The sequence below is a fragment of the Carcharodon carcharias genome, chromosome 22 (assembly GCF_017639515.1).
Source record: "Carcharodon carcharias isolate sCarCar2 chromosome 22, sCarCar2.pri, whole genome shotgun sequence".
Lineage (NCBI taxonomy): Eukaryota > Metazoa > Chordata > Chondrichthyes > Lamniformes > Lamnidae > Carcharodon > Carcharodon carcharias.
In genome coordinates this window covers 30,437,060-30,462,955 of record NC_054488.1, presented here as the reverse complement: position 1 = coordinate 30,462,955, position 25,896 = coordinate 30,437,060, and the positions used below count along the sequence as shown (strand labels likewise).

The 25,896-nt window shown below is 43.8% G+C and overlaps 1 protein-coding gene across 1 annotated transcript in view; it reads right to left on the bottom strand.

Annotated features, from left to right (window-relative positions):
- Positions 1-25,524, bottom strand: part of acsf2 (acyl-CoA synthetase family member 2) — a 245,048-nt gene extending 219,524 nt beyond the window's left edge. The window contains exon 1 of the mRNA XM_041216824.1: positions 25,304-25,524. Within this exon, the coding sequence (XP_041072758.1) occupies positions 25,304-25,524 (221 nt within the window). The remainder of the gene's footprint in view (positions 1-25,303) is intronic.
- Between the last annotated feature and the right edge of the window lie 372 nt (positions 25,525-25,896).

Below are 25,896 nucleotides of genomic sequence, written 5' to 3'. Positions count from 1 at the left end.
CACTTTGTGCTCACCCTGCCCAAACAACTTCCTGTACCATGGTGTCATGGCCAGCCTGCTTATCCACCTCACAGACCTCGTTGAAGTTAAGGTAGATCTATACCTTATAGTAAAAAATAAATAACACTAAATAAAAACTAAAACTTTAAAATTAAATGAAGTAAAACAATTTAGATAAATTCCTAAAACACATACCTGTGTAATTAAGAAATGTATAACTGTTAGCTGTAGGCAGTACTAGCATTTAATAAGCACAGTACATTGTAGTATACGTAGAAATTATTCCAAGTTAATTAAGAAAGTAATTAAATTAAATTAACTAAATAACATAAGTACCAATAGCAGGACAGGTGTATTGTAGCTGTGGAATGTGGGTGCTGCTGGACGCTAAGGCAATCTAGGACAAACACATCTGCAGAAAATGTGCACAGCTAGAGGAATTCTCAATCAGGATTGTTGATCTGGAAGCCAAAGTGCAGACACTACATAACATCAGGGAAGGGGAGAAATATCTGGATACTTCGTTCCAGAAGATGGTCACACCTCTTAAAATAGAGTTGTCTGTTTTGGTCAGCGGTGAGGGACAGGAGGATGTGACCATGAGTGAGGCAGGTAAAGGGACTGAGCAGACAGTAGTAGAAGAGCCTCAGACTTTGCAGTTGTCAAGCAGGTTTGAGATGCTTGCAACCTGTGTGGACAAAAGCGAGGTCTGCAAGGTGGCTAAGCAGACAAGCCATGGCACCATGGTACTGGAAGTTGTTCAGGCAGGGGGAGCACAAAGTGATGTAGTGGTACTAGGGGTGGGAATAGTGGTGGGAATTGACACTGCAGCAAAGAGCGAGAGTCCAGAAGACTGTGTTGCCTGTCCACTGCCAGAATTTGGGATATCTGCTCAAGGCTGGAGAGGAAATTACAGTGGGAAGAGGAGGATCCAGTAGTCATGGTCTATGTAGGTACCAGCGACATAGGTAAGACTAGGAAAGAGATCTCGCATAGACAGTATGAGCAGCTAGGCACTAAATTAAAAAGCAGAACTTCAAAAAGCCACATACAAATTGGCGTAGGGTAAATAAAATTACAGAGGTGAATGCATGGCTTAAGGACTGGTGTGGGAGAAGTAGGTTCCAGCTTATGGGGCTCTAGCACCAGTACTGGAGAAAGTGGCGGCTGAACTTTTAGATGGGCGACACCTGAGCTATCCTAGGATCAGTTCTAGCAAGCCACATGACCAGGGTTTTAATGATAATAATGAGAGTTTTAAACTAAATATTGGCAGAAAGGGATCAAATTTGAGAAGATGTGGCAGATCAAAGAGTAGAGATAAGGCATAAGAGAAAGGTATTAATATGGTAAAGGGTAAACAGACCATGACCGGAAGAGACAAAGAGTATAGATCTAAGAGTAAATCAGCAGATTGGCTAAAGGTTACAAAAATAATAAAAGGACAAAACTAAAGGCTCTGTATCCGAATGCACGTGGCATTTGAAACAAAACAGATAACTCATAGCGCAAATAGAAATAAATTAGTATGATCTGAAAGCTATAACAGAGACATGGCGGCAGGATGACAGATTGGGACCTGAATATTGAAGAGTCTATGATATTTAGGAAGGACAGAAAGGTAGGAAAAGGTGATGGGTGATTAATGTGGTGGACGTTAATCTGTTAATTAATGACAACATTAGCACAATAGAGACGGATGACCTAAGTTCAGGAAATCAGGATGTAGAAACGGTTTGGGTAGAGGTGAGAAATGGTAAATGCAAGAAGTCACTTGTGGGAGATATGTACAGGCCCTAACAGTAACCAAACAGTAGGACAGGGTATAAAGAAAAAAAATAATGGGAGCTTTTCAGAAAGGTACAGTGATAATCATGGGGGATTTTAATCTACATATAGACTAGAAAAATCAGATGGGCAAAGGTAGCCTAGATAAGGAATTCATAGAATGTTTTCAGGGTAGTTTCTTAGAACAGCATGTTCTGGAGCCAACCAGAGAACAGGTTATACTAGACCTGTTATTATGCAATGAGTCAGGATTAATTAATGATTTTATGGTGAAGGCGTCCCTACATAGCAGCAATCATAATATGATTGAATTTTACATTCAGTTTGAGGGAGAGAAAAGTGTTTCCAAGACTAGTATTTTCAACTTGGCAGTTATGAGAGCATGAAAGCCGATCTTACTAAAGTGAAATGGTAAATGAGGTTAAGGGATAGGTAAATAGAGGTGCAATGGCAGGCACTTAAAGGGGCATTTCCGAATACACAGAATAGGTACATTCCAACAAAAAGGAAATATTCCAAGGGGAGGACCTGCTATCCGTGGTTAGCTAAAAAAGTTAAAGAAAAAGCATATAATTGCACAAAGATTGGTAGCAGGTCAGAAGACTGGACAGAATATAAAGAACAGCAAAGAAAGACTAAAAGATGAATAAGGAGGGAAATATTAGAGTACAAGAGAAAGCTAGCTAGAAATATAAAGAGATAATAAGTGTCTACAGATATTTAAATAAAAAGTTAAAGTCAGCGCTGGTCTGATAGGAAGTGAGTCTGAAGAACTAATAATGGAAAATAAGGTTTTGATAGATTAATTTAACAGCTAATTTGCATCAGTCTTCACTAAAGACAATACAAGTAACATCCCAGAAATTCTGTAAATCAGGAATTGGAAGGCAGGGAGGAACACGGGGAAAATTACAATCTCCAGGGAGGTGGTACTTAGCAAATTGTTGGAGTTGTCGGCTGACAAATCTCCAAGTTCTGATGGACTTTATCCTAGGATCTTAAAATAAGTCGCTCGTGTGTTAGTTGATGCGTTGGTTTTAATTTTCCAAAATTCCCTACATTCAGGGAAGGTTCCATTAGATTGGAAAATAGCGAATATAACTCCTTTGTTAAAAATACAGAAAACGACAGGCCCGTTAGCTTATCGTCTGTCATAGGGAAAATGCTAGAAGCTATTATTAAACTCGTTATAACAGAGCACTTAGAAAAATTCATAATAATCATGCGGAGTTAACATGGTTTTGTATAAGGGAAATCATATTTAACCAATGTATTGGAGTTCTTTGAAGTAGTAACACGTACTGTGGATAAAGGGGAACCGGTGGATGTACTGTACTTAGATTTGCAGAAAGCATTTGATAAGGTGCTATATCAAAGGTTATTGCAGAAAATAAAAGCTCATAGTGTAGGGGTAACATATGGCATGGAGAGAAGATTGGCTAGCTAACGGGAAACAGAGAGTGGGCATAAATGGGTCATTTTCTGGTTGGCAAGATGTAATGAGTGGTATGCCACAGAGATCAGTGCTGGGTCCTCAACTTTTAACAATTTATACAAATAACTTGGATGAAGGGACCGAAGGTATGGTTGCCAAATTTGCTGATGACACAAAGATAGGTAAGAAATTAAGCTGTAAAGAGCATACAAGGAGACTACAAAGGGATATAGATAGGTTAAGAGAGCAGACAAAGATCTAGCAAATGTAAAAATGTCCATTTTGGCAGCAAGAATAAGAAAGTAACGTATTATCTAAATGGTGAGAGATTAGAGCTCTGAGATGCAGAGGAATATGGCTGTCCGAGTGCACGAATCGCAAATGATTAGTATGCAAGTACCGCAAGTAATTAGGAAAGGTTTTGTTTATTGCAAGGGGAATAGAATACAAAAGTATGGATGTTATGCTTCAATTATACAGGGTATTGGTGAGAGGGCATCTAGAGTACTGTGTACAGTATTGGGCTCCTTATTTAAGAAGGGTATAAATGCGCTGGAAGCATTTCAGAGAAGGTTTACTAGACTAATACCTGGAATGGGCAGGTTGTTTTATGAGGAAAGATCGGGAAGGTTAGGGGTGTATCTGCTGAAGTTTAGAAGAGTAAGAAGTGACTTGATTGAAACATACAAGTACCTGAGAGATCTAGACAGGGTGGGTATGGAGAGGATGTTTCCTCTTGTGGGAGAATCTAGAACAAGGGGGTCACTGTTTAAAAATAAAGGGTCACCCATTTAAGACAGATGAGGAGAAATTTTTTCTCTGAGGGTCATGAGTCTTTGGACTCTCTTCCTCAAAAGGCAGTGGAAGCAAAGTCTTTGAATATTTTTAAGGCAGAGGTAGGTAGATTCTTGATAAGTAAGGAGGTGAAAGGTTATTGAGGTAGGTGGGAATGTGGAGTTGAGGTTACAATCAGGTCAGCCATGATTTTATTGAATGGCGGAGCAGGCTTGAGGGGCCAAGTGGCCTACTCCTGCTCCTAATCCTAATTCATAATTTGTATGTAAGGCAGCATTTGACCGAGTGTGACATCAAGGATCCTGAGCAAAACTGGAGTCAATGGGAATCAGGGGGAAAGCTCTCTACTGGTTAGAGTCGCACCTAGCACAAAGGATGATTAGTTGCGGTTGTTGGAGGTCAATCATCTCAGTCCCAGGACATCAATGCAGGAGTTTCTCAGGGTATTGTCGGAGGCCAAACCATCTTCGGCTGCTTCATGAATGACCTTCCTTCCATCATAAGACCAGAAGTGGGGATGTTTGCTGATGAATGCACAATGTTCAGCACCATTCGTGACTCCTCAGATACTCATGTCCTTATGCAGCAAGGCATGGACAACATTTATATTTAGGCTGACAAGTGCCAAGTAACATTTCCACCACACAAGTGCCAGGCAATGGCCATTTCCAACAAGAGAGAATCTAACCATCTCCCCTTGAGATTCAATGGCATTACCATCGCTGAATCCCCTGTTTTCAATAGCCTGAGAGCTACCATTGACCAACAATTGAACTGGACCAACCATGTAAATACTGTGTGCACATGACCAGGTCAGAGACTAGGAATCCTGTGGTAGTTAACTCACCTCTTGACTCTTCAAAGCCTGTCCACCATCTTCAAGGTAGGAGTTTAATGGAATACGCTCCACTTGCCTGGATGAGTGTAGCTCCAACAGCACTCAAGAAGCTTGACACCACCAGGACAAAGTAGCCTACTTGATTGGCACCCATCCACCACCAACACACAGTGGCAGCAGTGTGTACCATCTACAAGATGCACTACAGCAATTCACCAAGGCCCAAACAACAGCACCTTCCAAACCCACGAGCTCTACCACCTAGAAGGACAAGGATAGCAGATTCATGGGAACATCAGAACCTGCAAGTGTCCCTCCAAGCCACACATCATCCTGACTTGGAAATAGGTCACTGGGTCAAAAACCTGGAACTTCCATCCTAACAACTCTGTGGGTGTGCCTACACCACATGAAATGCAGCGATTCAAGAAGGTGGCTCACCACCACCACCATCTCAAGACCATTAGGGCAATAATATTGGCCTAGTCAGCAATGCCCACATCCTGTGAAAGAACTTTTTTTAAAACTTATTTGAGATTTGAAGATCGTTGCATGCTTTCCTGCTTCTTGCAGCTCTTCTGGTTTTCACACTTGTGGTATGTTCAGTCATTTCCAGTTTCTGGCTGGCCAAAGGATATTGTTGGAAGAGAGGGCACTCTGCCCCCTCTCCTCCTCCTGTTGTGGACCGCAGGTTCATTTTCCAGCAGACAGTGCAGTGCACACCTGGTAAGCTCAGAGGGCTTTGATGCCTATTTTGTGGGATAAATGGGCTAAGAATTGATCAGAGAATGTCTGTGAACTTTCAGCTGATGTCACCTATCATTCCATTCGGCTGACCGCTGGATATCTTGGCAGCTGTTTACAGATCAATGCACGGCACAGGTCCAAGTGCCAGGGGTGTCACTCATACTAGGTGCAGGCAGCCTTAAAGCTGCCCTTTTATCTTGGGGAGTGAGCCTGGAGTTTAGTTCACGTCATATATGGTGATCCATCTGATTTTGTGTGTGTGAATTTGCTGAGTTTTTAAACTATATAACAGGAGCCACACTTCGAAAAATAGTTGCCTTACAGGGAGTCTGTGGAATTTTTTAAATTTAGCAGGGAGCCCACACAAGCATAAAAAGTTGAGAACCCCCTACACTGTCCCTATCCTCAGAATGATGCCTTGATGTTAAAGAACTGTTTGTGATTCCAAAACAAAAACAGAAAATGCTGGGAAAACTCAGCAGGTCTAGCAGCATTAATGGAGAGGGAAACAGAGTTAATGTTTCGAGTCCGTGTGACCCTTCTTCAGAGCTGAAGCGAAGTGGAAATGTAATGCAATTTATACTGTTTAAGGGGGTTGGGGCAGGTGGAGCTGATAGAAAGCCAGCAATAAGTGGAGACAAAAGAGGAACTGACAAAGATGTCATGAACTAAAGAACAAAGGGAATGTTAAGGCTAGTGGTTAATGCTAAAAGAAGTGCTAATAGTGGCACAAAGGTGAGAATACAAGATGTGATTATAGCAGAACAAGAGTAGCTTTGAGCGAAAGAACAACATGGAACAAGCAACAGATGAGCCTGTAAGGGATGGGGATAAAAAATAAAAATGAAAGTCGAAAAAAGGGGATTTAAAAGGGGGTGAAGATGGAGGAGAGAGTTCATTTTTATTTTATATCTTATTTTTACTCATTTATCCATGGTTTTATCCCCTTTTTTATCCCATTTTCTATCCTTTTTTCCCCCCGCCACTGCCCCTCCCCCCACCCCATTCCCTACAGGGTGATCTGTTACTTGTTCCATGTTGCAGAATTGTACTCGAACACAATCTGTAACCTCATGGCCTGACATATCCCTCATTCTACCATTACCATCAAGCCAGGGCGTCAACCCTGCTTCAACGAAGAGTGCAGGAAGACATGCAGGAGCAGCATTAGGCATACCTAAAAATGAGGTGTCAATCTGGTGAAGCTATAACACAGGACTATTTGCATGCCAAACAGCATAAGCAGCAAATGATAGACAGAGCTAAGCAATCCCACAACCAATGGATCAGATCTAAGCTCTGCAGTCCTGCCAAATCCGGTCATGAATAGTGGTGGACCATTAAACAACACACTGGAAGAGGAGGCAGTTCCACAAATATCACCATCCTCAATGATGTCAGTGGAAAAATTAAGGCTGAAGCATTTGCTACAATCTTCAGCCAGAAGTGCTGAGTGGATGATCCATCTCGGCCTCCTCTGGAGGTCCCCAGCAACGCAGTCCTCAGCCAGTTCGATTCACTCCACATGATTTCAAGAAACGGCTAAAGGCAGTAGATAGCCTTTGCACTATGAGCCCTGACAATATTCCAGCATAAGTACTGAAGACTTGGGCTTCACAACTTGCCACGCCCCTAGCCAAGCTGCTCCAGTACAGCTAAAACACTGGCATCTACCCAGCTATGTGGAAAATTGCCCAGGTATGCCCTGTACACAAAAAGCAGGACAAATCCAAACCAACCAATTACCACCTCATCAGTCCACTCTCAATCATCAGTAAACTGACATGCTGGGCTCCCCCATCATTGAGGTTGGGGATATTTATGGAGCCTCCTCCTCCAGTGAAGTAATGGAAGGGGTCATCAACAGTGCTTTCAAGTGGCACTTGCTTAGCAATAATCTGCTCACTGATGCCCAGGTTAGGTTCCGCTGGGACCACTCAACTCCTGACCTCATTACAGCCCTGGTTCAAAATTGGGCAAAAGAGCTAAACTCCCAAGGTGAGGTGAGAGTGACTGCCCTTGACATCAAGGCAGCATTTGACCAAGCACGTCATCAAGCAGCACTGGCAAAACTGGAGTCAATGGGAATCAGGGAGAAAACTCTCCACTGGTTGGAGTCATACCGAACACAAAGGAAGATGGTTGTGGTTGTTGGAGGTTAATCATGTCAGCTGCAGGACATCACTGCAGGTGCTCCTCAGGGTAGTGTCCTCGGCCCAACCATCTTCAGCTGCTACATCAATGACCTTTTTACACCATAAGATCAAAAGTGGGGGCGTTCGCTGATGCTTGCACAATGTCAGCACTATTTGTGACTCCTCAGTCACTGAAGGGGTCCATGTCCAAGTGCAGCAAGACCTGGACAATATCCAGGCTTGGGCTGAAAAGTGGCAAGCAACATTCATGCCACACAAGTGCCAGGCAATGACCATCTCCAACAAGAGAGAATCTAACTATTGCTCTTGACATTCAATGGCATTACCATCACTGAATCCCCTACTATCAATCTCCTGGGCTAGCCATATAAATACTGTGGCCACAACAGCAGGTCAGAGGCTAGGAACCCTGCGACAAGTAACTCACCTCCTGACTCCCCAAAGCCTGTTCATCATCTACAAGGCACATGTCAGGAGTGTGATGGAATACTCCCCACTTACCTAGATGAATGCAGCCCCCACAACACTCAAGAAGCTTGAAACCATCCAGGACAAAGCAGCCCGCTTGATTGGCACCACATCCACAAACATTCACTCCCTCCACTACTGACGCACAGGAGCAGCAGTGTGTACCATCTACAAGATGTACTGCAGGAACTCATTAAGGCTCCTGAGGCAGTACCTTCCAAACCTATGACCACTACCATCTAGAAGGACAAGTGCAGCAGACACATGGGAACACCACTACCTGGAAGTTCCCTTCCGAGTTACTCACCATTCTGACTTGGAAATATATTGCCATTCCTTCCGTGTCGCTGGGTCAAAATCTTGGAACTCCCTCCCTAACAGCACTGTGGGTGTAGCTACAGCACATGGACTACAGCAGTTCAAGAAGGCAGCTCACCACCACCTTCTCAAGGGCAAATAGGGATGGGCAATAAATGCTGGCCCAGCCAATGAAGCCCACATCCCTTGAATGAATTTAAAAAAAAATAAGCAGTTCTACTCTGTAGAACTGGATGCCAAAGGGTGATAGTATAGAATTTAAGCTGGACACAGGGACTGCAGTTTGATTGATAAGATCGTAACTGGACTGGCTTAATAATGTGGATATTCAGCCATCAAAAATAAAACTACAAGGGCCAGGAGGCACAGACCTTAAAATGAAGGATCACCATGAGCCTTAAACATAGAGGCAAACTAATGAAACTCTTTCTCTTTTGCAGAATCAGCAACTTTCCCCATTCAGCAGAGCAGTGTGTTCAGGCCTTGGTCTGGTACAAAGGTTCAAAGAGGTAACACGACTGAGCAATGGATCTTTTGTTAGGAATGAATTTCCTGGGTTGTTCCATGGACAAGGAAAGGTCAAAAGTGAGTATCATATTGCTCTGCTCCCAAATGCCAAACCCATCTCTCTATTAACTCCTAGGAGGGTGCCACATCCGCTGATCCGGCAAGTCAAAGAGCAAATCGACAAGATGCTGCATCAATGAGTTCTCTCTCCTGTTACAGTGCCTACAAGTTGAAGGGTCAGTCACGAAGGGACATAAGTTCAAGGTGAGAGACAGAAGGTTTAAGGGGGAATGTGAGGAAAAACTTATTTACCCAGAGTGGTGATGGTCTGGAATGCACTGCCTGGGAGGGTGGTGGAGGTGGGTTGCCTCACATCCTTTAAAAAGTACCTGAATGAGGACTTGGCACGTCATAACATTCAAGGCTATGGGCCAAGTGCTGGTAAAAGGGATTAGGTAGGTCAGGTGTTTCTGACATGTCAGTTCAGACTCGATGGGCCGAAGGGCCTCTTCTGCACTGTGTGATTCTGTGAAAGTGACGTTCAGTTTTAGTTACCATCCCTAAGCCTAGCAGCGACATCAGGCTCTGTGTTCACCTGACACAACTAAATAAAGCTGTCCAAAGGGAGATACCCCGATGTCCTTTGTTGATGACAGTTTGAAGTTGCCCAAAAGTGTCCTTTTTACGAAGGTGGATGTCAACAGTGGGTTTTGGCAGATTCCCAATGACAAAGAATCAAGGTTGTTAAATAGATTTATTTCTCCCTTTGGTCGCTTTTGTTTCAATCCCCTTCCCTTCAGCAGATCCTCTGCACTGAAATCTTTCATTGCAATATGTCCAACATCCTCAAATGCAAAGAAGGCATTATTTACCACATGGATGATTTATTCATACATGGTACTACTAAAAAAGAACACAACCATTGAGTTTGTGGGGGGTGGTGCATTTAAAAGTGCTTCAACAAGCATGCCTCACTCTGAATGATAAAGTGTGAATTCGGGAAGACCACCATTAGATTTTAGGTCACATCATCCACCAAAAAGGGATAACGGTGGATCCCCAAAAGACCAAGGTAATTAAAGAGTTTCCACAGCTCAAGAGTATTGTTGACATCCAGCAATTTTTAGGCATGGTCATTCAGGGCAAATTTATCCCAAACCTGTCTGCCGTGAATGAATCTGTAAGAGACCTGCTGAGGGAAGAGCAATAGTGATATTGGGGAGTCAAGCAGAAGAACGCCTTTCTCAAGATCAAGGAGCTGCTAGTTTCTTCCAAAGTGCTCACACATTACAACCCAAAACTGCCAGTGATAATCGACAATCATGAGATGCCTGTTTGTTGGATTGTCTTAAAGCCTGATTGCTAGGGGTATATTCAGGCCAACCTTCATGGCAGTATGTCAGATCTAGCTGCATTCCAGGCTTTTTAGCTGGACTTTCCTGATCTCCTGGAATCTGCTTAGAGGCTGTAGGGTGCCTGTAATCAGTGAAGAATATGCTTCCACCTTGGAGATGAGTGTCAAGTGATATACTGTAGCTCTCGACAGCGTGTTGGCTGTAATCTGACTTTTTGCCTGGCATGTACTCCATGGTATAGTTGTAGCACATTAGTCTCAGCTGGAAATGCCTTGGTAGCATCTTATGACAATGGCAGCTGATGCATCAATGATGGAGCTTGGAACAGTTCTGCTGCAGATCCAGAAGGATGGCAGGAGAAAACCGGTTTATCATGCTTCTCGATGGTTAACAGAAAGAGAACAGCGGTATGCAACAATTGGACAGGAGGCGTCAGCTATGATGTGGGCCTGTAAGAAAATTTCCGATTACTTAATGGGGTTGCAATTTAGGATTGAGGTGGGCCATAAACCTCTGGTCACTCTTCTGAAATCCAAGGAGATTGGTAAGATGCTACCAAGGCATTTCCAGCTGAGACTAATGTGCTATGACTACACCATGGAGTACAGACCAGGCAAAAAGTCAGATTACAGCCAACACGCTGTCGAGAGCTACAGTATATCACTTGACACTCATCTCCAAGATGGAAGCATATTCTTCAGATTACAGGCACCCTACGGCCTCTAAGCAGATTCCAGGAGATCAGGAAAGTCCAGCTAAAAAGCCTGGAATGCAGCTAGATCTGACATACTGCCATGAAGGTTGGCCTGAATATACCCCTAGCAATCAGGCATTAAGACAATACCACAAACAGGCATCTCATGATTGTCGATGATTTCCTTGTCTTTAATGAAAGGCTCATAAACTCCACACTGGTTACTTGGACATTGGCAAATGAAGTGCATGGGCACAACAATCGGTATGGTGACCTGGAATTTCCAAATCTTTCAAAACATTTACTTCAAAGTGCCATACTTGCACTATGAACAGCCAATAACCAACCAAACTGTTGTTACCTTCGCCATTTCCCTCCAGGCCTTGGCAAAGACTTGGCATGGATCTCTTTGACTTCAGAGGAAAAGTCTATCTTCTAGTTATCGACTATTACTCTCACTGGCTGGAAATCAGCAGACTATATCACAACCGGGGAAGTGGTAGTAAAAGCTCTGAAGCAGAATATGGGGTCAAAACCATCAAAATGTTGATGAAAATAACAACGACCTACAACTAGCCTTGCTCAACTACAGAGCCACGCCAATAACGAATGGCTTTTCGCCAGCTGAATTACTGATAGGCAGAAGGCTGAAAACCCAGCTTCCTTCACTCCAACACAACTCAGTCCCAATGTCAGTTTATGAGATCATGGCCGTGTAAGTTGACATGAGCAAATGCTCAAAGAGAGGCAGTCAAATTGATATGACTGCCGACAAAGTGCACGACCACATTAGAATCAGGGCAAAAGGTCTGGATCAGACACTGTCAAGTTCCAGGTACAATCACACAGCACCCACAGTCGAACTTTTTCAACACATCACTTGGGATCTCAGAAGGAACAGGTGTGATTCCCCTACATGCTACAAGCAGCCAATCTTTCCAATTTCATCATGACAACACTGATGACACGGTCTCTACCGCAAACACCCCCTGCAATGACACTCAGGTCCAGGAAACACATATACCCAAGGATAAAAGCAAAATACAGCAGATGCTGGAAATCTGAAATAGAAACATAAAATGCTGGGAGCATTCAGCAGGTTTGGCAGCATCTGTGGAGAGAGAAATACTGTTAATGTTTCGAGTCCGAATGATGTTTCTCCAGCTCTGTTTCTCTCTCCTCAGATGCTGCCAGACCTGCTGAGTTTTTCCACCATTTCCTTTTTGCACAGCCAAGGATACTCAAGGCAAGATCAGGGAAAGTTGTCAAAGCAACTGGCAGGCTCAGCCAGCAACGTTATGACTTTGGGGGATTATGGCTGGAATGTAAATAACTTAAAAATAATTGAACAGCTTTGAGATTATACTTGGGGAGATGTAGAGGTTAATGGTTATATTAATAAAGCCATATGATATTAATGATGTAAGAGTGACATCAGGGGCTTCAAGAGAGAATTTCTCAGGGACACAGAGTATTAGTGTCCCTGAAAAATATGCTATTATGCCTTGTAAATAGAGTCATAGAGGTCGACTGCACAGAAAACGGCCCTTTGGCCCATCGGGTCTGCACCGGTCAAACAAGTACCTAACTATTCTAATCCCATTTTCCAGCACTAGGCCCATAGCCTTGTATGCCATGGCATCGCAAGTGCACATCCAAATACTTCTTAAATGTTATCAGGGTTTCTGCCTCTACCACCCTTTCAGGCAGAGTTCCAGATTCCCACCACCCTCTGGGTGAAAAAAATTCTTCCTCACATCCCCTCTAAACCTCCTGCCCTGACCTTAAATCTATGCCCCCTGGTTAATGATCCCTCCACCAAGGGGAAAAGTCCCTTCCTGCCTACCCTATCTATACTCCCCACAATTTTATACACCTCAATCATGTCTCCCCTCAATCTCCTCTGCTCTAGGGAAAATAACCCCAGTCAATCCAATCTCTCCTCATAACTAAAACTCTCCAGCCCAGGCAACATCCTAGTAAATCTCCTCTGCACTCTCTCTAGCACAATCACATCCTTCCTATAATGCAGATACCAGAACTGCACGCAATACTCTAGAACTGGCCTAACCAGCATTTTATACAGTTCCAGCATTACTCCCCTGCTCTTATATTCTATGCCTCAGCTAATAAAGGCAAGTATCCCATATGCCTTCTTAACCTCCTTATGTACCTGTCCCACTACCTTAAGGGACCGGTGGACATGCACACCAAGGTCCCTCTGATCCTCGGTACTTCCCAGGGTCCTACCATTCTTCATGCATTCATGTGCCTGGTTTGTCCCGCCCAAGTGCATCACCTCACACTTATCTGGATTAAATTCCATTTGCCACTGATCAGCCCATCTATATCCTCCTGTAATCTAAGGCTATCCTCCTCACTATTTACCACCCCACCAATTTTCATGTCATCGGCGAACTTACTGATCAACCCTCCTGCACTCAAGTCTGAATAGTTTATATATACCACAAACAGCAAGGGACTCAACGCCAATCCCTGTGGAACCCCACTGGACACAGGCATCCAATTACAAAAATACCCCTTGACCATCACCCTCTGCTTCCTGCCCCTCAGCCAATTCTGGGTCCAATTTGCCAAACTGCCTTGGATCCCATGGGCTCTTACCTTCTCTATCAGTCTCCCATGCAGGACCTTATCAAAAGCCTTGCCGAAGTCCAAGTAGACTATGGCAAATGCACTGCCCTCATCTACACACCTGGTGTCCTCTTCAAAAAATTCAATCAAATTGGACACACATGACCTCCCCTTAACAAAACCATGCTGACTGTCCTTGATTAATCCCTGCCTCTCCAAGTGTAGATTAATTCTGTCCCTCAGAATTGCTTCCAATAGTTTCCCCACCACTGAGGTTAGACTGACTTGCCTGTAATTCCTTGGCTTATCACTTACTCCCCTTGTGAATAACGGTACCACATTGGCTGTCCTCCAGTCCTCTGGCCCTCTCCAGTGGCCAGAGAGGCATTGAAAATTATTGCCAGCGCCCCTGCTATCTCCTCCCTTGTCTCACTCAACAGCCTGGGATACATTTCATCCAGGCCTGGAGATTTATCTACTTTTAAGCCTGCCAGACCACTTAGAACCTCCTGCCTATCTATGCTAATTTCTTTAATTATATCACAGTCCTTCTACCTGATTTCCATACCCACGTTGTCCCTCTAACTTGTGAACACCGATACAAAGTATTCATTTGAAACCCTACCTACGTCTTCTGGCTCCACACAAAAATTACCATTATGGTCCTTAATAGGCCCTACTCTTACCCTAGTTATCCTCTTACTCTTAATGTACTTGTAAAATAACTTTGGATTTTCCTTGATTTTACCTGCCAATGTTTTTTCATGCCCCCTTTTGCTTTCCTAATTTCCTTCTTAAGCTCCCCCCTACACATTCTATACTCCTCTAGGGCTTCCGCTGTTTTGAGCCCTCGGTATCTGCCATAAGCCTCCCTTTTTCTCTTTATGCAATCCTGTATCCCTCGACATCCAGGGGTCCCTCGATTTGTTGGTCCCACCCTTTGTCTTTACTGGAATATGTTGGCCATGTACCCTCCCTATTTCCTTCTTAAATGAGTCCCACTGCTCTGACGCAGGTTTACCTAAAAGTGGCTTCTCCCAGTCCACTCTGGCCAAATCATATCTGGTGTCATTAAAATCGGCCTTCCCTCAATTTAGAACTCTGATTTCCGGCCCATCCTTTCCTTTTCCAAAACAACCTTGAATCTAACAGAGTTATGAACACTATCTTCAAAATGCTCCCCCACTCTACCACTTGCCTGGCTTCATTCCCTAAAATTAAGTCCAGGACCGCCCCCTCTCTTGTAGGACTTTCTACATACTGGCTTAAAAAGCTCTCCTGGATGCATTTTAAGAATTCTGCTCCCTCTAAACCTATCACACAATGGCTAACCCAATTAATATTGGGGTAATTGAAATCCCCCACTATTACTACCCTATTGTTTTTATACTTGTCTGAAATTTGCCTACATAACTGCTCTTCTATTTCTCTCTGACTGTTTGGAGGCCTATAGTACACTCCCAGCAATGTGGTTGCTCCTTTTTTGTTTTTCAGTTCTACCCATATGGCTTCATCTGAGGAGCCTTCCATGATGTCATCCCTCCTTACTGCTGTAATCGATTCCTTGATCAATATTGCGATACCCCCTTCCCTTTTACCTCCTTTCCTGTCTCGCCTGAAGACCCTATATCCTGGAATATTGAGCTGCCAATCCTGCCCCTCTCTCAACCTAGTCTCTGTGACCGCAATGACATCATACTCCCATGTGTTAATTTGTGCCCTCAACTCAGCTGCCTTATTTGTCAGACGCCTTGCATTAAAATAAACACCATCCAACCTTGCCAAACTCCCCTGTGCCTTAACTGGCCTATAATTTCTATCCCTTCCAGGCTCACTTCCTCTCACTTCTAATTTTGGCTGTGCGTCTCCCCCTGCTGAACCTCCTCTCAGGATCCCATCCCCCTTCCAAGTTAGTTTAAACTCTCCCCATTAGCACTAGCAAACCTCCCCGCAAGGATGCTGGTCCCATTCCGGTTCAGGTGCAAACCGTCCACCTTGTACAGATCCCACCGTCCCCAGAAACTGTCCCAATGTCCCAGAAATCTAAAGCCCACCCTCCGGCACCATCTCTCCAGTCACACATTCATCTGGACTAACCTATTTCTTTACTCACTAGCACGTGGCACCAGAAGTAATCCAGAGATTACTACCTCTGAGGTCCTGTTTTTTAATCTGTTTCCTCGCTCCCTAAATTCTGTTTGCAGGACCTCATCCCTCTTTCTACCTCTGTTGTTGGTACCGATATGTACCCTGTTTGCCCTCCCCCTTCAGAATGCCCTGCAGCCATTCAATGACATCCTTGACCCTGGAACCAGGGAGGCAACATACCATCCTGGAGCCACATCTACAGCCACAGTAACACCTGTCTGTTCCCCTTCCTATCGAGTCTCCTACCACTATTGCTCTTTCCCTCTTTTTCCTCCCCCACTGTGCAGCTGAGTCACTCACAGTGCCATGAGCATGGCTGCACTCCCCAAAGGAACCATCACTCTCACCATTTTCAAACACAGGAAAACGGTTCTCGAGCAAGATGCACCCTGTGGATTTCCGGACTACCTGCCTGACACCTTTCTTCTGGTTGGTGGTCACCTATTCCCTCTCTGTCTGCACTTCCATAAGCTGTGATCTGGCCAAGGTAGACTGAGAACAGATACTTGTGGGGAAATCTACAGAGGAACAGTGGGGGTGTTCAAAAAGGAAGTGGGGAGGGTACAGGCTCAACATGTTCCCTCTAGGATGATAGGAAGGAGTAACAAACCCACAGAGCCATGGATGACCAGAGATATTCAGGTTACGATGGGAAGGAAAAGAGAGCCTTTTAACAGGTACAAGGGAAGCAAATCAGCACAGGCATTAGTGGAGTACAGACAGTGCAGGGTGGAGCTTAAGAAAGCAATTAGGAGAGCAAAGAGGGGATATGAGAGTTCTTGCTGGTAAAAGTAGGGAAAATCCCAAGATATTCTATAAGTATATCCACGGGAAGAGGATAACCAGGGAAACAGTAGGGCCCATAAGGGACCAAGGGGGCAATCTGTGGGTGAAGCCAGAGGACATCACTAGAGTGTTGAATGAATACTTCACATCCATCTTCGCCCAAGAGAATGAGGATGAAGGTATTGAACTCGGGCAGAGAGACTGCAAGGCTCTTAAGCAAATTGATATAGGGAGTGACAAGGTATTGGAGCTGTTGGCAGGCTTAAAAGTGGATAAATCTCCAGGTCCAGATGATTTGTGTCCCAGACTGCTGAGGGAGGCAAGGGAGGAGATCGCAGGGGCTCTGACCTAAATTTTTAATTCCTCTCTGGCCACCGGGGAAGGTGCCGGAGGACTGGAAAACAGCTAATGTGGTCCCGCTATTTAAGAAGGGTTGTAGAGATAAGCCAGGGAACGACAGGCCAGTGAGTCTCACGTCTGTGGTAGGGAAACTATTGGAGAAAATTCTGAAGGAGAGAACCTATCACCACTTGGAGAGGCAAGGTTTGATCAGGGATAGTCAGCATGGCTTTGTCAGAGGGAGTTCATGCCTAACACATTTGATTGAATTTTTTGAGGAGGTGACCAGGTGTGTTGATGAGGGTAGTGCAGTTGATGTAGTTTATATAGATTTCAGCAAAGCCTTTGACAAGGTCCCACATGGGAGACTTATAAAGAAGGCAAAGGCACATGGGATACAGGGTAATTTGATAAGGTGGATTCAAAATTGGCTTAGTGATGGGATGCAGAGGGTAATGACAGAAGGATGCTTTAGTGACTGGAAGCCAGGGTCCAGTGGTGTACCACAGGGATCTGTGCTCAGTCCCCTATTATTTGTCATTTATATAAATGGCATAGATGACTCTGGGGGGGCAGGATTAGTAAGTTTGCGGATGATACAAAGATTGGCCGGATGGTTAACAGTGAGGTGGAGTGTCTTGGGCTACAGGAAGATATAGAGGTGATGGTCAAACGGGCAGATAAGTGGCAGATGGAATTTAACCCTGAAAAGTGTGAGGTGATACACTTTGGAAAGAGTAATTTGACAAGGAAATATTCAATGAACGGCATGGCACTAGGAAGTTCTGAGGAATAAAGGGACTTTGGCGTGTGTCCATAGATCTCTGAAGGCGGAGGGGCATGTTAGTGGGGTGGTGAAAAAGGCATATGGGACACTTGCCTTTATCATTCGAGGCATAGATTACAAAAGTAGGGAGGTCATGTTGGAGTTGTATAGAACCTTGGTGAGGCCACAGTTGGAGCACTGTGTGCAGTTCTGGTCGCCATATTATAGGAAGGATGTGATTGCACTGGAGAGGGTGCAGAGGAGATTCACCAGGATGTTGCCTGGGATGAAACATTTAAGTTATGAAGAGAGCTTGCATAGACTTGGGTTGTTTTCACTGGAGCAGAGAAGACTGAGAGGCGACCAGATCGAGGTGTGCAAGATTATGAGGGGCATGGACAGGTTGGATAGGGAGCAGCTGTTCCCCTTAGTTGAAGGGTCAGTCACGAGGGGGCATAAGTTCAAGGTGAGAGGCAGGAGAGGATGTGAGGAAAACCTTTTTTACCCAGAGGATGGTAACAGTCTGGAAAGCACTGCCTGGGAGGGTGGTGGAAGCGGGTTGCCTCACATCCTTTAAAAAGTACCTGGATGAGCACTTGGCATGTCATAACATTCAAGACTATGGGCCAAGCGCTGGTAAATCCAAAGTGCTCTTCAGAATTCCCATCTGAACCTTGAACTCCCAACTTGAATAAATTTCAGTAAAATGACAGCTTAGGACTATCTATTTAAAATGTAGAGAAATAAAAGTTTATAGAAATTTAATAAGACCAGGAGTTTCTCATGTGTCGGTGCAGACTTGAAAGGCCTCTTCTGCACTGTGATTCTGTGGAGCGACCGCATCTAAAAACATGCTATCCACAAAACTCTCAGCCTCAGTGCCTCCAGTTACCGCTCAAGCTCCACAACTCAGAGCTCAAGTAGCTGCAGCTGGTGGCGCTTCCTGCACACATGGTCGGGCACAGCGTAAGACGCGCCTAGGGCTTCCCACATGTTGCAGGCGGTACAAAACATGGGAGTGAGCTGCCCTGCCATGTCTCTAGTTGAAAAAAACCCTTACTTTCAGTTAAATACAGTAAAAAGAGTTAAATTATTTATGTACTCTAAACAAAAACTAGAACCTTACCTTTCCTTAGCTTAATCTATTTTGAACTGGAGAAAAAAAAAACTTACCCACTACTCACCAATTAGTTCTCACCTTTGTGCTGACGTCACTTTTTATCAAAACTATACCATCTATCTCACGTCACTTGTGGACTCAGTCAAACTTCTTGAAAACATTATTTAGGTAACTCTTTAAATCGAAACAGACACAATAGGCCTAATGGCTTCCTTATGTGCTGTATGTTTTCTATGTTTCTAAAGCTTTGCATGAGAAATTGGAGATTATCTGTGTGACTAATATGATCTCTGTTCTTACCAGCACCAAGGGAAAAGCTTGGAGGTTGTGCCTGTCACAAGGCTATGACCCTTTATTTTTGAAAATATGATATTTTAACTGTTTGAAAATTTTGCAATTTGAAATGAGACAGAGAAAATTGCTTAAAAAAAAGGCAAGGCCACATTGTAAGGTGAAGGTGAGAAACAAACAAATCACCCTCTGGTGAGTGTGAAGAGAGAGACATTATGTGGGACTAGCAGAGTTGGTACTGACTTGACAACATGAATAGCCTCCTTCTATGCTTGGAACTATGATTCTATATGATGAATAATACAGGCAAACAACAAGCTCCACCAGAACCAACACCTACTAGAGGCATCACATGCAGTTTGTATGCAGCATTGCAATTAATATAATCAAAGAAGCACACTGGGATGTTTGATTACATTAAAGGTGTGGTGCTTGGCCTAAATAGCCAAGTGGTTATGGTACTGGGCTTGTAACCCCAAGATCAAGAGTTCAAATCTCACAATGGCAAACTATGAAACAACGTAACTTCATCTGAATAGGAACAGATGGAAAACGTGTTTGTACTCGAAAGAGTTACATTAAAGGTGTGATATAAATATGTTGTTGTTATGGAAAACAACTGTATCCCCTCCTCTATCCATGAAGAGCAATTAAAGAAGTGGTTTGGTGGAAATGACAACACTGATTATGATCTGATGTGCCAATTGGGGATGGCACTGTTAGCTCCGAGCAAAGAGAGTAATGACAATCATCATCCTGTGGTACTAGCATTATCTTTAAGAACACAAAATGGAAGCCAGTGTTGGAAAGTGTAGAAGGCAGAGTCTACTGAACTAATTAGAGGTCTGGAATAGGCCCAATATACAACCAGTAGATTCAGCCCCTCTGACAAAGAATGACAGAACTTGGGTAGGACCGGGCATAGAATGCTGTGCCATAAACAGAACAACTTGGATCTGGGGGCATGTGATACAGCAACATTCCACTCCCTGCTGGCCTCCCAATTTCCACCGTCTGTAAACTTGATATTATTCAAAACTCTTTTATCCATTTCCTAACGGGCCAAGCCTTGTTGACCCATCATCCCAGTGCTCACTGACCTGTGTTGACTCTCAGTTAAGCGATGCCTTGATTTTAAATCCCCGTACACATTTCCAAATCTCTCCACAGCCTCACCCCTCCCCATCTCTAATCTCGGCCTCACCTTTCCCCATCTCTAATCTCCTTCAGCCCTCCAAGGTATCTGTGCTCCTCCAAATCTGGTCTTTTGAGCTCTCCTAATTTGAATTGCTCCACTGTTGATGGCCCTACCTTAGGCTGCCAAGCCCCAATTCCCTCTCTTCTTCTCTTCCCTCTTTCAAAGTCACTCACTAAAATCTACCTCTGACTGAACTTTTTGTTATCTTCCCTAATACCTCTAATGCAGCTCAGTGTCAAATTTTGTTTAAAAACACTCCCGTGAAGCACCTTGGGGCACTTTACTACGTTAAAGATGCTATATTAAAATGTTATTGTTAATGAGGTATCATCCAATTATAAGATGTGTCTATGACTCTGGAAGGAGGAACAGATAAATATAGCCTATAAAGGCATGGGAAAATACTGAGTGACCAGCATAACTACCTTTATGACAATTGGATCCAACAAGGTACTCCATGTCAAAACATCAACACAACGTGGCCCAACTGAAAAAATGCAAATTGGTGACAAAATACTGGTGTTGATGCACCAGCACAATGTAACCCACTTCCAAGTGAAGCTGCCCTTGGAGAATGAGGTGATCCAAACCATCTCTCAGAATCAGTCATTAGGTAAACAATGGGCTATAACTTCCGGTGGAGTAGCAATTGAATCAGATTGCCACTCCACTCAAAATTACTTACCTGAAACCCAGGCGATCCTATCTCACCCAACTTTCCCACTCAGACAGGGCAAGGTCTGTGCAGCGCAGCAGGTTTCTGAGGCCTACAGACATAGGCAGCTCAGTCACAGGTAAGTAAGCCACATCCCCTTTTTAAGGCACTAGTTGCCATAACCAGGTAGGTTTAAAAGGTCCAGCCAAGTTTAAAGGTCTTTGACAAGCCAGGGAGAAGGTAAGTGGATAGGATTTTGGAGCGGGCGGGGTGGATTCAGCTCAGGACTAGGGTGTTCAGGTCAGGCTTTGGGGGTGCGGACAGAGGGGGCGTGTAGTCCCATAGGGGTTGCGGAGATTGCCGGGTGGTGGTAGTGAAGGCGTGGGGAAAGTCCCATGTTGGGGGGCGCGGTGTGGGGGAGGTCAGTTCAGTAGTTACCCAGAAGCTAGAAGTGGCTTTAATTTTTTAAACTCTCTCTGGGTAACTATTTTTGTATGACAGTTGGAACCATCTGAACTGGTTTAAATTGCATTTACGGATGGTTCCCAGTGCAGGGCAATTGCCCAAAGGAAGTTTGAACTTCCCTGGGAACTTCCAGTAAAGCAGGGGGTGGTGGGGGAGTTCCCCAGCACAGCTCTGGAATATCCCCCAGATAAACTGCCCTGGATCTCGGAAGTTACGACCCAATGTCTATCCTGTCTATCCATGTGCTAAAATCCATAGAACAAGTGTCATGAAGCAATGTATATATTTTGGAAAATATTTTCTTTTAAAATAGAGGTTTAGTCTGTGGCTGTGTCTTAATTGGATTAAAGCCAGCTATTCTGGGTGCTTTGATGGGTACTGGTTTTGATATGGAAGAGAGATAGCCTGCATTTGCTTTTTTTGAATTGACCATTCAAGAACTGGGATGAAAACTTGATGCCTAGCTAGCACATACCAAGCCAAATGTTTGTATTACTAATAAAATTGGTACTAAGAAAATTGTTAAAAGATGAAGTTCACAGAGACTGGTGAGACAATGAGAATTTGAATTCAATCAGTGGTGGTAGGTATAACTTCAGTAGTTTTCAGGTGTGCAGAGGAGATGTAATGTGAGATCAAAAGGCAGCTGCAAACCTCCAACTGGCTCCACAGCATCCAAAATGAAAGAGCCTCATTTTGATTTCATAAGGTGAAAATGCTTTGCCTGGTGTTTGGTTAAGTCTATGGGTTGCTGTTACCTTAATGGAGATCATTTTGGGAATTTGTTAAAAGTTATGATAGTAGTAATTTGTAGCCATGTGTACATATATTTTACCCTGTGCAAATTAATAAAATGTTTCCTTTAGCTTAATGTAAAACCTCAAGAACTGGTGGTCTGATTCCTGAATTTAGCATCGTATCTCAAACATAACACTCAAACTGATAGGTTACGACAGTTGTTTAAAGTTTCCCTCTGGGATTTTTGAATAATTCTGCTTTACCAACTGCATCGGTCATAACAACAAGAGCCTCACAAAAGCATGTTGTGCACATGCTACAAAATAATAAACAGGTAGAACAAGGAATTAGGAAACTGTGAACAGAGGGAATTAGTGTAAGGAATTAATCCCTAGGCTTGACTGGTCTAAATAGGAGGAGTAGTTACTCAATTGGCAATAGTAATTATAGCATTGATCATGGCATGGCAACTATATAATACCCAAAAAGTAAAAGCCTTGAGAAATGAGAATCTGATAACCAAGATGGTACAAAAGAATAATGAGAGGTAGAAGGGCAGTTGAAAGGAAAGAATAGATTAAATTTCTGATTAATTATGTACATTTAAAGTAAAAAAGGAGAGTTGAACCACAGAAAGGAGAATGAAGGTTCGAGAAAATTCATCTCATTGCAGTACAAAGACAGGAAATCCTCATGACAAAAGGCAATTTCAGGAATAAAGGGGAGATACCATATGAGGTAATATGGCAAAAGGGATCCAATAGAGAGGAACAACAGACTTAGGCGGAACTCAATGTGCAAGTTAACTGAAAGGTTTTGTTGCACAATACCCAAAAGAGATGCCTGGAACAACACATGAAATTACAGAACAGAATGAAACAACACAGAAGCTAGAGGTGTCGGATTAATCCCACTGTCGGCTCTGTCCCCATTGCCCTGTATATATCTACCCTTCAAGTATTTATACAACTCCTGCATACAACAGTGACAGCACTTAAAAAATACTTCATTGGCTATAAAGCACTTTGAGACATATGGTGTTGTGAAAAACACTACATAAAGGCAAGTCTTTTTTTGAAAGTTGCTACTGAATCTGCATCCATGTTTTTTTCAGGCAGCACATTCCATGGGGAGGCAAGATGAGGGGAAGGGGGCACAAGAGGAGGGAGGGGGTGCAGGGGGTCGATGGGAGGGATATCTGAAGGGTATCTGAATCTCTTCACGTGATTATGCTGGATTATACTCTGCTTCCGTGATATAGACAGGTTAGGTGAGTGGGCAAAAATGTGGCAGATGGAATACAATGTGGGAAAATGTGAGGTTCTGCACTTTGCCAGGAAGAATAGAGGAGCTGAATATTATTTAAATGGAGAAAGACTGCAGAAAGTTGCAGCACAGAGGGATTTGGGGATCATCGTGCATAAATCCCAAAAAGCTAGCATACACGTTCAACAGGTAATAGGTCAGGCAAATGGAATGTTGACCTTTACTTCAAAGGGAATGGAGTATAAAAGTAGGGAAGTCTTGCTAAAACTATACAAGTCACCAGTTAGACCACACCTAGAATACTGTGAACAATTTTAGTCCCCTTATCTAAGGAAAGATATACTGGCATTGGAGGCAGTCCAGAGAAGGTTCACTGGATTGATCCTGGGGATGGAAGGATTTTCTTATGAGGAGAGGTTGAGTTGGTTGGACCTGTACTTATTGGAGTTTAGAAGAATGAGAAGTGACTTTATTGAAACATATAAGATTCTTAGGGGGCTTGACAGGGTAGATAGTGAGAGGTTATTTCCCCTTGTGGGAGAGTCTAGGACCAGAGGGCATAATCTCAGAGTAAGGGGGCGCCCACTTAAAACAGAGATGAGGAGGAATTTCTTCTCTGAGGGCAGTCAATCTGTGGAATTCTTTCCCACGGAGAGCTGTGGAGGCTGCGTCGCTAAGTATATTCAAGGCTGAGATAGATTTTTAATCAGCAAGAGAATCAAGGGTTATGGAGATTGGGCAGGAAAGTGGGAGTTGAGGATTATCAGATCAGTCAAGATCTCATTGAATGGCGGAGCTGACTCAATGGGCCAAATGAGCTACTTCTGCTCCTACTTCTTATGGTTGTCTTATCGCCAGCCTCTTTGAACTCCACCTTTTCTAACAATAAAACCCCTTTCATAGTTCCAATTTTATTAGTAATATAAACATTGCTCGGCCTCTGCTCGCTCAGTGCCAGATTTCACCCCACTTCTTGAATGCTGTATTAAAAAAAATGCAAATGCACTTTACTCTCTTACATCTCAAAACTAGTACACATCAAAGCACGCAGGCTAGCTGGCTTTAATGCAATTAAGACACACCCACAGACTAAACCTGTATTTTAAAAGAAAAATATTTTCCAATAACATATATATTAGTGGCTTCATGACAGGATACAGTGGCCAGTCTATCAAAGTTGATTTTGCAGGACTTTTGCCCAAATGCTTGTGAACCTGACTCCAAGAAAGACACCAGCATTTGTTGGTCCTCCCATTAAATCCGACGGAAGCAACAAAGACATTGCTGATGGAATTTCTTCTCTGAGGGTAGTCAATCATAATGTCACTGATACACAGTCCAGGTCTGACTGCAGTACAGGGGTGTGGTAACAACAATTCCTCTGTACAATATGACCAACATGGGTATATATGATCTGTAGTTTGCGGATGAATGCAGTATTCTACCCACTCTGCACCTTTTGCAAGCCACTTGATCTCTTCAATTCTGTACAGAAGAAATCTTTCCTTGAATGTTGTCAAAACAAAACTCAATCAATTGACACTTGATCAGCCAAATATTCCACATATGTTGAAGGAGAGACCCTGAAACATGTTGAGCAATTCCAGTACTTCAGCCACTATCCTCAAAACACAACCACTTACCCGGAGATCAGCCAAATGGGTCTTCCAAAAACTGGGGCTACCAGGAGTCTGACAACAAAGTTGCCTGTACAGCAGAATGAATTTGTCATACGCAGTGAATTAGTGAGTCAGAAAGTGGTTAGAGATGGATATCAGACAAGCGCCCTGCATTTCAAACTGAGTGACATGCCCGCGGCCAGTTGCTCTCTCTACCTTTTCATGTTTACTGTCCTCCTGGCCCAACTGTTGCTTTTCCAGAAATCCTCCCGGAGAAGCCGCCAGCTGTGACTCCAAGAGCGAGGGTCGCTTCTCCGCGGGAAGTTCCTGAACATAAACGCGACAGCCATCATTCCACAGCCGCAGTGAAACGAGCCCGGGAAACTCCCAGTTCCCAGCAGCACAAAGTTATAGGGTTCAAACCAGTTTGTGATCATGAAAGATTGACAGTTGTGCGGACCATTCAGGGTTTGGCAGCTGCCAGCAGGGCGTGCGGAGAGAAACCAACAGGCATGGAACACATGCCCCTGAATGAAAGCCTTGCTGCAAATCAGGAGGTGTGATTGTGACGCCACTTTGAAGACCACTCAAACAGCTTTGACCTTTGCTCTTTGGCCACAGGCAGGGTCCAGCCTCCTTAAACTCGATAGGAAAGGGCAAAGCAGCTAGCAGCAGCTGGAATTCCAGAATGTCGGCCGAGGAAGGACGGTGCAGCACACCACAGTCCTTCCACAGCAGAAAAACTCCCTCCATAGCCTCTTGCTCCAACTATACCGCAGCACTGAGATTGATTTCCAGAATCAGTCACC